At 37.8% G+C, this 12,269-nt stretch overlaps 1 protein-coding gene across 5 annotated transcripts in view; it reads right to left on the bottom strand.

Annotated features, from left to right (window-relative positions):
• C2CD3 (C2 domain containing 3 centriole elongation regulator) overlaps positions 1 to 12,269 on the bottom strand; it is a 176,429-nt gene that overhangs the window by 144,724 nt on the left and 19,436 nt on the right. For 4 of the 5 annotated variants that reach the window (XM_007490990.3, XM_007490993.3, XM_056794986.1 and 1 more), the window contains exons 3-4: positions 11,220 to 11,377; positions 4,144 to 4,361 (exon numbers count right to left, since the gene is read on the bottom strand). In XM_007490990.3, coding sequence (XP_007491052.2) covers positions 4,144 to 4,361; positions 11,220 to 11,377 — 376 coding nt within the window. Of the gene's footprint in view, positions 1 to 4,143; positions 4,362 to 11,219; positions 11,378 to 12,269 lie in introns of those variants that run through there. The other variant, XM_056794989.1, reaches the window with a different exon arrangement.

Here is a 12,269-nt window from a genome sequence, read left to right as displayed (position 1 = left end):
CAAACATTTTGGACTCAGGACCCCTTTATATTCATATTTACTAAGGGTTCTGAAGGGCTTGTTTAGTTATTATTCTACTGGTTTTGTTGTATTAGAAGCTAAAAGTGAAAAAAATTAAAATATTAATTTAAAAATAATAATACACTCATTACATGTGCATATAATTAGCTAAGTTGAACAGTACTTATTAAGCAGATATTATGTGGTAGAAAAAAACAAAAATTAGTGAGAAGAGTGCCATTATTTTACATATTTTTTTCCAAATCTCTTTAATATCTGGCTTAATAGAAGGCAGCTGAAGTCTTCTGCATTTAATCTATTGTGATGCTTTGGTTGAAGTATATGAAAAAAATCCAGCCTCACATAGATATGTAAAAGTAGAAGTATTTTAACATGTAAATAACATCTTAGTATTATTAGGAAAATAGTTTTGACCATGAAGAACTCTTGAAAGGGTCTTGAGGACTCCCAGGTGTGTCTAAGGATCATACTTTGATGACTGCTGCTTTAGGTTAAATAAAGATCCTCATTTCCTTCAACTTATTTTTGGACTGCACAAATTTAAGGCAGTTTACCATAAAATTTATTCTCCTTAGGCCACTGCTGATTATAAGAATCTACACTCTGTCCTTGTCAAACCATATATGAAATATTATTTTTAGTTCTAGGGAAGGGGAAAGGGAAGAGGAGAAAGGGAATAAATTTTTATATAGCACCTATTATGGGCCAAATACTGTGTTAAACACTTTATAGGTGAATCTCATGATGACCCAACAAGGTAGGTACTATTATTATTATTCCCATTCTACAGTTGAGGAAATTAAGACAGCCAGTTGAAGTGACTTGCTTAGAGCTATTCTGCTAGAAAGTATCTGAGGCTGGATTTCAGGTTAGGTTTTCCCCAAATCTAGGCCCAGGGCTCTGTCCATTGTGCCATAATGCTACCTAGACACAGTATTGTAGTTCAGCAAGGCTATCACTTTCTCATTGCTCAAAGTTATGTCTTTATTAGGGTAGTGTAACATATTTTCATAAAAATCCAAGATTCAAAATTTTATTCAAGAAAAACCAGGGAAAGAAGCTCGCTAACTCCGTGAATCCAGAGAATGAATTGTTTGGAGAAAGATGTCTCTAGAAACCTACACTACATCAAGAAGATCCAGAATGAATTTTGGGTGCAATTGATTGAACTGAAGGGGGTCAAACAGTTATTTTGAATGTACACTCTTATGCCATAGGGGTACAAGATGATTATGTCAAATGATCAATTGGGGAGACTAGTATCCCAAATGATCACAGGGGATATTATGAAGATAGGATTAACTCTCCCCTGCCCATTTTTAGATTTACTCACCAGAAGTGTATACACCCCACTTATCCTTAAGTATGGGGAGGTCTGTGACCCACGTGTATGAAAATGGGTGATGAATCAGAACCCACTGACTGCCCCCTGGGCAGTCCTAAGCAAAGCTTTAGCTGTAATTGGCCCATGTAAAGTGGAAGGAAGGCACAGGACGTGATGAAAGGAATGGTCTTTACAAGTGGCAAGAACTTCCTGTGAGGAGGGTCTTTCACCTTGGAACTTGACTCCAGCTGAGGACCTTGGATTGCTTTCTAGTTTCTATTAGGACTACCACATGGGTGAGTAAAAAAAAGGCTGACTCCTTTCCCTGGCTTGTTCTGGAGTCACTAGACTCTGGAGAGAGGCCCCTTATCTCAGAGGAGGCTGCATGGTTAAAACTCTTATTTAATTTACCTCTGGGCCCCCTTTGCTGGGGCCTCTTAAGCACTGCTTGGTTTGGACCAGGCTGGAGTAAATATCTACTCTCTCTGTTTTTCTTATTTTCATTCTTTCTCCTTTTGTAAATAAACTACCATAAAAGTCATTTGGAATTGAGCAATAATTCCTGGTGAACACACTCTTAAATTTAGTCCAAACCCTTTAATTTTTCTGGTCCTTACAGTAGCCCAAGAATGTATTGGTGTTTCTGGCTGCCATGCCACCCAAATAATTCATTTTAAGTTAATACTGGATCTGTTAAAGTATACTTTTTGGGTTTGCTTATGCAACCAATTCTCAATCTATACATTAAAGAACCTAGTGGTCCCCAAACTTTTAAAAATGTCACATTCCACAAACAAAATTTTTTTTAGTATGTACCCACAATAAGTGCATATTTACTTATTCATAAATCATATAATGTACTACCATACTAATAATAAAACTTATACAAAAATAGAAATTAAAAGATGAGATAAATATGAAATATTTGATCCTAGAGGCAATAGGAAGCATTAGAGTTTGTTGAACAAGAGAGTGATAGGGTTAGGCTTGTTTTTTTTTAGGAAAACCATGATGGTAACTGTGTAGAGAATGAACTGGAGAGGAGAGCTTGAGGCTGGGAAGCTATTTGGGAGATCACCTCAAAAGTTCATATAGGAGATAATGAGGATCTTAGGCTGTGTAAGAGGAGACAAGGGGCCATGGAGGTAGAGAAGGTATGTCTATGTAGGCAGAAAAACCAATATTTGGCAAATGATTTGATATGTGGAATGAGGGATCAAGAATAGTATCAAGGCTGTAAGTGTGTGACTAGAAGGATAATGGTATCCTTGATAGAAAAAGGATGTCTTGAAGTAGAATGTATTTGGGTTCAAGGCAGAGGAAAAAAAAGATGTTGGGGTGGAAGGGGGAAGCATGGCTTATTCATTGGCCAGTGCCCCAGAGACAGAGATATATATAACTGAATGATGCTACAAGATGACTGGGAATAGGGGAGGGATGCTGAGGAAGGAAGGTAGGGAACTCTATGGAATTTCTGAGAGAGTTCCAAGAAAGGAGTTTATTTGGAAATAATGATTAGCTGTTAGGATTATAGACAAAGTAGTACTGGAGCTGGGCCTTTAAGAATAAGAGAGAATATAGGGGAGAAGGATAAGAGAGAAAATATTCAAGGTTTAAGAGACCTAAGTTCAGGGAAAGGTAAGGAGCCCAGTTTGCCTGGAATGTAGAATACATGACCAGGAATAACAGAAACTCAGTTTGGAAATTTGGGTGAGCACAAACAAGACTGTGGAAGGATCTGAATGTCCAATCTAAAGAGTTTAGAATTGATTTGATAGGCAATGCAGACCTATTTGAGTCTTGTAAAGAGAAGGAAAATGATCAAAGTTGTTCTTTAAGATGACTGATATTAAAGAAATGCAAAGTAAAGTAATTTTGAGGTTTTGCCTTACTCCCATCAGATTATATGGTATAAAGTTGACAAAAATGGAAAATGATACATTGTCAGAAAAATTAAAGGAAAACAGGAACACTAGTGAACTGTTGATGGAGCTATTAATTGGTCTAGACATTCTGGAAAGCAATTTAGAACTTTGCTCCTAAAGTTCCTAAACTATGCATACTCTTTGGGTCTATACTCCAAAAAGAATAATGAAAGGAGGATTCAAATGAATGGAAATATTTATAGCACCTCTTTTTGTGATGGCAAAGATCTGGAAAATAAGACATCCGTCTATTAGGGAATGACTGAATAAATTATGGTGTATAAATGTTATGAAAAACTATTGCTTGTTTTGCTTAACTATGAAAGTTTACTTTTTGTCTTTGTTTTTTCCAATGAGGTTAGGGAGAGAGAAAATAAAATTTTGTAAACTGAAACAAATTAAATTAAGTGAAAGAAACGTGCTGGATAGAATGGAAGAAAGAACACTAGAGACAAAATAGGATGTTCCCATAATAGTTCAAGTCCACAGACTAGGTTGGTGGCCATGGGAATGAAGAAGAAGTAGGAGGCAAAAATGCAAAAGTTATTGTGGAGGCAGAATCAACATATGCTGATGACTCATTAGAAAAGGGGTGGGAAAGAGAGAAGAATCAAAGATGACTGAGCACAGGAACCTGGGTGACTAGGAGAATAGTGGTATTATATCATTAATAGAAATAGGGATTTCAGGTTTCATTAAAAACGAAACAAAAACTTCCTTTTTTTTTCTTTTCCTATCAATAGCTACACTATTACTGTTTTTCTTCTTTTCTTGTCATCCACCAAATTATAAATGAAAAGCAGAAAGTATGGGAGTATTAAGAGAGGAAAAGGCAGTTTACAGGTGACATGACATACCACAAATGGTAATTACCTGGGAGTAGTGGCTCTGCTACTTGTTAATGATTCTTTCCCACCAGTATTGGTCACAGGAAGTTTGTGAGATTGTGCCATCTCAGAAAGCTGAGGTTTGTTAGGTTCAGTATTTTCTCTGAATCCCCGATCTAATAATGGTACATCTCCACTCACGTCAGTGGTGAAAGAGCTGCAGTTGTCAAAAGTTGCTGATAAAGGTTCTAATGCAAGCAATATCTGAAAAAGAACACAACTTACTTCAAAGACCCATGATTTTATCAGTCTAGGGAATTAATTAATCAACATAATTTATTAAGCACTTACTAAGACAGTGAGCCAATAAGTATTCATTAAGCATCTATTATGTGCTAGGCACTGTGCCAAGTTCTAGGGATACAAAGAAAATCAAAAGGTAGTCCTTGCTCTCAAGAAATTTATAGTCTAGTCAGATAAATTGGAGAAAATTAACTGACGGAAGGCAATTTCTTGCAAAAGGTCTTTTAGCCAAGACCTGAAAAAAAAAAAAAAACATTAAAGGAGGGCAGAAGATGTTTACCAAGAGGGGGAGGCAAGAGAGACAAGAGTGACAATGAAGTTAGTTGGAGTTTTCAGTATGGGAAACAGCAATTAGATTGCATGGTACATGTAAAGAGTTAAGGTGTCAGAAGACTGAAGGGGCCAAGTTATGACTTGCTTTTAAAGTCAGAGGATTTTATACTTGACTCTAGAGGTGACAGGGAGTTGCTGGAGTCTATTAAATAGAATTAATAACTTTAGTCAGATATGCACTATAGGAAGAGCAATCTAACAGCTGAGCAGAGAGACTAAAGTGGGGAGAAACCTAGGGGAGGCAGAGCCACTGGTAGGTTATTACAACAATCCAGGCATGAGGTGATAAGAGCCTACAGCAGGGTTATGACAGTGCCAAAGAAGAGAAGGGCTTATATGAGAGATATTACTAAGGTAGATTCAACAAAACATGGCAACAGATTTAATATGGGAGATTCAAGAGTGAGAAGTCAAGGGTGATGCCTAGGTCATGAACATGAGTGATTGAGAGGATGGTGACCTCAACAGTAATAAGAAAATTAAGAAGAAGGGAGGGTTTAGGGGAAAAAGATAATAATTTCAGTTTTGGAAATGTCTGAGGGACATCTTAAACTTCAACATGCCCCAAACTGAAATGTCTGAGGGACAACCAGATGAAAAAATCTAATAGGTAAGTGAGGATATTTACTGATAGATTCGTAACGTTTATTAATTGACTGAAATGGGAGGTCAGGAACGAAGTTAGGGCTGGATAAGAAGATCTGAGAATCATATGCACAGATAGAATCTATAGAAGCTAGTGAGATTACCAAATAGAAAAGTATCAAGGGAGAAGAGAACAGAACTTAGGAGAGAGTCCCATGGGACAGGCATAGTGTACATAACGTGAACGAAGATCCAGCAAACACTAAGAAAGTAGGAAGAGAACTAGGGCAGGCAAATATCACAAAAATCTAGAGAGGAAAGAGTATCAAGGAGAAGATAATCCAGAGTGTCAAAGGCTGAAGAGAAGAATGAAGAATGAAGTTTGAGAAGAGGTTGTTGGATCTGGCAATTAAGAGATTGTTGGTAACATTGGAGAGAGCAATTTCAGTGAATGAAGCTGGAAACTAGAATGAAATGTGTGAGAAAAGAAGAAATGAAAGCCCTTATGATGGGGATACAAAGACAAAAATTTAAGAATCTGAGTCCTTAAGAAACTGATAAGCTCTAGGAAGACAATATATACAAGTATATACAAATATATAAAAAGACCAAGGTAATTTCTTTTGGGGGGGAAGGAGACCCATGGGACAAAGAAAGAGACCCATGGGACAAAAAAAGGACTTATGGACACTGGAGATTGTAATAGACAGAGGTGAGGAGGGAGTTCATGCTGGGCATGAGCAGCACTTGGTACAAAGACACTAAGTCAGGACAGAGTGCTGAGAACTCAGCAGAAGTGGCTTAATGTTTCCTTTTGTGGATTTTCTAGAAATATTTAAATAGTATTTCTCTGGTCCAAAACCCTTTATAGATGTCCCAATCTAAAGACAAAAGGCCTTTCTCAGGAAAAGGACTGAGGGTGGCAACCAAAATCTTGAATGAAGAATACTGCAGTTTGGTAGAGAACATTACTTTCTATGAAGTGAGGGTCCTGGGCTGTAGACCAGGGGTCCCCAAACTTTTTACACAGGAGGCCAGTCTACTGTCCCTCAGACTGTTGGAGGGTCAGACTATAAATATGTATACTGCTGTCTGGGAGAGTGGAGGCTGCAGTGCGGGATGTGATGGGCCTGTTACACCTTGCACAGGCCCATCACCGCCACCACTATACCGGGCAACAGTATACACCGTGTGGAATCCCCTCCCCCAGATCACCTCTCACCATGCAGATGTCTTCCATTGTGCGGCCACATAATCCTTTGTGAGGCGCCTCATTCTCATTCAGTTACTTTCAGAACAAGGTGCCACACAAAGGATTATGTCACTGGAAGTAGTACTATATGTGAGTGATGCCCTGCTTTGCAGCGCTGCCACATACAGTGCTCCTCTCACTGACCACCAATGAAAGAGGTGCCCCTTCCAGAAGTGCAAGGGGGATGGATAAATGGCCTCAGGGGGCCTTATGTGGCCCGAGGGCCATAGTTTGGGGACCCCTGCTGTAGACCCTCTAAAGACAATCTTTTTTTCCTCCATCCCCAGAAGTAAGAGTGCATTCTCCAACGAAGGAGGATGATACTGATACTGGAAGCAGAAAAAAAATCAATTTCAATCCTTAAGGAGAGTGTTCAAGGAAGGAAATAAGTAGTGACTATTCTAGGATGTTAATCTCAAGTTGTATTTATTGACTTTTTTTTCTTGTTAAAAGATTACTATAGATGTTACTTCAAATCATTTTAGGATATAGAAACTCGTCTAAAGGAATTAGGGAGAAGAGCATGCCAGTTTGTGCATTTCTCTCTCTAAGCCAGAAATGCTTAGAGGTTAGATTAATCTTAAATAGATAAAGTTGATTCTAGTAGGTCTATGCCTAAAACACAATACAGAATTAATTTTTTTCTTTGACCCATAATCAAGGAGGGGCTAAGGTCTGCACTCCCAGGGATCATCCAATTTATCTTCTAACCTTGGGCAAAGTTCCTTCCATCTCTATTCCCGTTTCCATATCTGCAAAATGAGAGGATTAGACTGGATGACCTTTAAGGTCTTTCTGAGCAAAAATAACCTATGATTCTAGATTTCTCCTTACTCCCTCTTTCATATAAAAACCAAACTAGAATAGTACTATTTCCCAATTTTGTACAACTCCTTTCTAGCCTTTTGGATGTTTGAGAAAGCTATTTTTCCACTCTAATAATTCTTCTAATTTATTCCTATTTAAATCTCTCACTTTGAGACCCAGCTCAGATATAGCATATTCCACAAAATATTCTTTAATTCCTTCACTTGAAAATGCTCTCTTCTTAGCACCTTCTCAGAATCTGGGATCTGCCCTCATTCCATTATTCCTTTAAACATATTAAAATATATTTCATATTCTACTTAGAGGAAGGATCCCAGGCACATCAAATCATAGCTCTGGAGCCAGAAGGACCCTCAGAAGTTCACTAAAATGATCTCTTCATTAGACAGATGAAGAAAATGAAGCCCAGAGAGGTTAAAGTGACTTGCCTATGGTCATACAAGTAAGTGGCAGAATAATGGAAAAATCCTTAGATCCCCCTGAATTCTCAGATTCCCTCTAGATACAGGTATAAACATTTCCTGCCTGACTGAACAACCCCTGATGTCTGTACTTGCATGCATGTTCTGATGCCCATACTTGCCATCATGTCTGTGTTTGTAATCCACAAAGACACATAGAAATGCCTGATTGTGTATGTATCATGTTCCATAGGAACCCCTGGTTATGTGTGTGTATAAAATAGCCAGAACCCCTTGCCTTGGGGCCCAGACCTGAGGAACAATTTTGTCTGGGACCACAGGTAATAAATCTCCTTCCTTCCTTACTCTAAGTGACTTGTGGTTTCCCTGCACCTGGCCAAGCAGAAAAAGCCCCAGCAGCAGAACCTGAATTTGCATCTCGACTACCTGACTACAAATCCACCATTCTTTACAATGTACCACATCACTTTCAGTGTGTACTTGCTAATATACTATCCCATCCAATAGAATATAAGCTCTTTCAGATGAATATTTTTTTTATCTTTTAGTCTTGATATTTAGTCTTCACACTGTAGATACATAATGTATGTTGAACTGAAATGCATTCAAGGCTTATTCACAAGGGAAATGAGAACATAAACATTAAGAAATAATAAAGATAAAGCAATTTTAAAATTATATGTGCAAAAGAAAAGAAGTTACCCTCTAAGACTAAGAACCATTCTAAGGTATTACATGGACCTTTTTAGGCTCCTTGGAGATTTGTCCATTAAAATTTCTTGTAGGCCAGAAAGATCCAGTTACCTCCTGAGTCTAGATAAGAATGGTGTCTTCTCTATTAGAATACTCTTCTAAACCTAAACTGGGGTTTACCCCTCTGGGTACAATAAATAGAATACATTAATCCACTGGACAATTTGAGGCACATTCAGCCAATTTGGCTGAAGAGTGGTAAAAGAGAACTGGTATGAAATTAGGCTACAAAGCTAAGTTTAATCAACAATGCAGAGGATCTTTAGTGCTGTAGTGAAGGATGCATATTGCATTTGGTGGGGAGTTTCTAAAGCACTTGGGGTTTAGGATCTCCCCATGGAAAGATTTTCCAACAATGATAGCAAAGGCTTCTTTTCAGTAATACATCATACATCTGTGATTTTTATCATCACACGCTCTTCTTATATACTAGTGTGGCTCTTAGATCTGTATCTTAGGAAAATGGTCTTTGAGCACAATGCTTTGTACGTACTAAGAATTTAATAAACATAGGATGAATTGGCTAAGCCTAATGTGATATGCTCTGCTTTTTGCTGGTTTGGTTCTTGGATAACAGACAAGCAGGCTTTTCTTATTTCTACATTCTGTAAGGGCAGGTTACAAAAGGGAAAGATGGAACATTGAAAGAAGAGATGATTGACAACAAAGACAATTGATAGTAGAGGATGCTGGGAGAGAAGAACAGACTTAGAGGAACTCTGTGAAGAATTCTGGGCTTTTGAATGGCGATCTTAAAGAGGCACGAAGCATATTCCTTGCTGGAGATCTTGCCAAGAATCAATTGAGGATTCACCTGTGATTAGCCCTGAGTCTACTCCTACAAAGTATTCTATTTCCTCATTCCAGCTCCCCATCTTTCCTTATAGTCATTGCCCATTAAACCTTCTCACATGCAGTCAGCTATCATCAAGTAGCTTATTTCTAGGAGCTAAAGGAAGGTAACTCATTGAGGCTACAGATCAGCCATAACAGAGTGCTAATCAAGAACCCCTCCCCCACTGAGTCAAAAGACTGGGGGGGAGGGTGGACTTTTCCTTGACCTCCTTGTGCCAAGGAATTTGGAGGTAACCCTTACTTCACCTGATAGGGGAGATCTTCTTTCATCTTCCCATCGCCCTCATATGAAAGGAACCTTAATTTCCTGAATAGCAGCCCTTGATAGCATTACCCAGGAGGAGTGAGTGAGTGAGAGAGGAGTCAGCCCATCAAGGCTCCTACCATATAACATCTGCCTCCTTCACAACTAGCTCCTTCTAGACCAACTTTAACCATCCTTAAAGTAACACCAGTATCTAGTTCATTATAATCCCTAAAATTCTAAGCCTTTCTTCAGCTTTGTTAGGACCTTCCAGGGCTTGTATTCCACAAGTATAACTTTTGCAAAAGCATTATCACCTCCAAGCAATCACAAAGCATTAGAGGTCTTGAATGAAAATAATTTTTTCATGAGAACAATGAAAAAGTAAATAAAATAGCAGTAAAGGGTTTAGAACATGATTTGGAAAAATAAATCAGGAAAATTAATGCAGAAAAGGAAAATGTTCATGTGAATAAACTGTTCAGTTAGTGGTAGAGAAAAGTTCTGGGGAGAATGCTAACCCTAATCCTCAAGCATATCCAGAGAACAACCAGTATCATGATAGTGATTCAAAACCATGTTCCTCAAGGACCAGCTGAAAGAAAAAGAGATACCCCAAGAAGACTGGGTTAGTTTTAGCATAGTGTCTAGCACATAGTAGGTGCTTAAAAAATGTTGACTGACTGAAGAGAACATGACTTATTTTCAAATATTGGAAGGGCTCGCATGTAGAAGATAAAAAGTATAGCTTCATTTCGTTTTAGAGGGGAGAACTAAGGGCAACAGAAGAAGTTACAAAGATATAGATTTTCACAGTATCACAAAACTTAAGACTTGAAAGGACCTAAGGGGACAATGAACAGTTCAACCTATACCCTCCCCCCACAACCCGTCTACAACTTCTGTGACTAGTAATCAAATCCTTGTTTAAAATTTTTGATCAAGAATTCCCTATTCAAAGCAGATGGTTGTATTACTGGAGAACTAAAGTAACATCAAGCCTCAATTTCCAAGCTCCTCTGTATCTTTCATCCATTGTTCCTCAACCCCCAAAGTCTGAATTATATCTGTATCACATATCTACTTGAAATTTAATATGGTATATAGTACAGCCACATTGGTCTAAACTTAAGTCCTGCCAAAAATTGCTTTCTGTATTTCCAAGAAGTTTTTGTCAAATATTCTTATTGGAATTCTTATTTTAGTACTGTCTTTGGCTTTGTCAAACATCATGTTACTTTGCTGTTCTTGGGACTTGCTGTTTTACTTACCTAATGCATCCCATTGACCAACTTTTCCATGATATAACTGAAACTAAAAAGTTTTGATAATTATTACTCTGTTATATTTGAAATATCTGGTAGTGCTAAGCTTTAGGATCTCTATTTTTTCCATTATATACTTTTAGATTTTTGAACTTTTGTTTCTCTGAATGAATGCATTTCTCCCCTATGATAAATTATATCACCTTTGTGCTATTTTTCTCCACTATGTGAAAAAAAATTCAGTCTGTGGAATAGAAATGCAAATAACAAAAATAATGTTACCTGGATCTCTCCAAGCTTCTTAGATGTTGGTGAAACAATGGTAAAAAATCCACTGATTGGATAAGTTGGAGACAACTTTGACAGACCACTGATCTGGGCTCTCCCCACAGGAAGGTGATCAGGTTTGGTGATTACTTCCAAGACAAGGACATTCATATCTAACAGAAAACAAACAAACAAACAAAAACACACACAAAAAGCTTTACTGAGAGATTTCTTCCAAAAGATCATTATATACCCGATTTTTTGGAGGGGAGGGGAGAAAAAGAATAGACTAGAGGGAGAATAATGGAAGAATTCAGTAAAATACTATTATTACTTTTTAACTTTACTTTCCATGTTGGAATCAACACTAAGTATTAGGTTCAAGGCAGAAGAGTATATAGGTGATGTTAAATGAATTACTTGGGTCACAAAGCTAGGAAGTGTCTGAGGCCACATTTGAACTCCTGTCTGTAGGCCTAGATCTCTATCCAATAAGCCAGTCAGGAAGAACTAAGTTCAAATTTGGCTTTAGACATTAATAGTTGTATGATGCTCAGCCTCAGTTTCCTCATCTGTAAAATGGGGATAATAATATTTCTCAGAGTTGTGTTCTTAACTTTATTTAAAATGCCCTCTTATGAGTACACAGGAGATCTGTACAGTTAGAAATCCTTGAACCCCTAAAATATTAAAAAAAACCCTACATTTCCCCAAATCCCCTATAATCTCTCCTGTGTATCCACATTTGTATGATTACATGATTGTATTTAAGTTTTCTGTGACTCTTTGACCTGCCACTGGGATGAGGTCAGGCAGTTCTTTTGCTTTAGTTATTATTAATAAAACCATATAAAATATAATATCTAGTTACTGTATGTTAATTTTAATCTTTACATTTTGGCTAACCTATGAAGGGAAAGAGTTCTCAAATATTTTTAAGAGAGGTTTTCAGTTAAGTTAGTAAGTTTTTCACTGGCCACCCTGCCCGCTGCCATTGCTGTTGTTCCTGATTCAGCTTGAGCTGTACCCACCCACTCTGTAGCTCTCCAACAGCCTATGACCAGA

The sequence above is a fragment of the Monodelphis domestica genome, chromosome 4, assembly GCF_027887165.1.
Source record: "Monodelphis domestica isolate mMonDom1 chromosome 4, mMonDom1.pri, whole genome shotgun sequence".
Classification (NCBI taxonomy): domain Eukaryota; kingdom Metazoa; phylum Chordata; class Mammalia; order Didelphimorphia; family Didelphidae; genus Monodelphis; species Monodelphis domestica.
The sequence above is the reverse complement of the archived record's forward strand: the minus strand, read 5'-3'. Positions and strand labels throughout refer to the sequence as shown.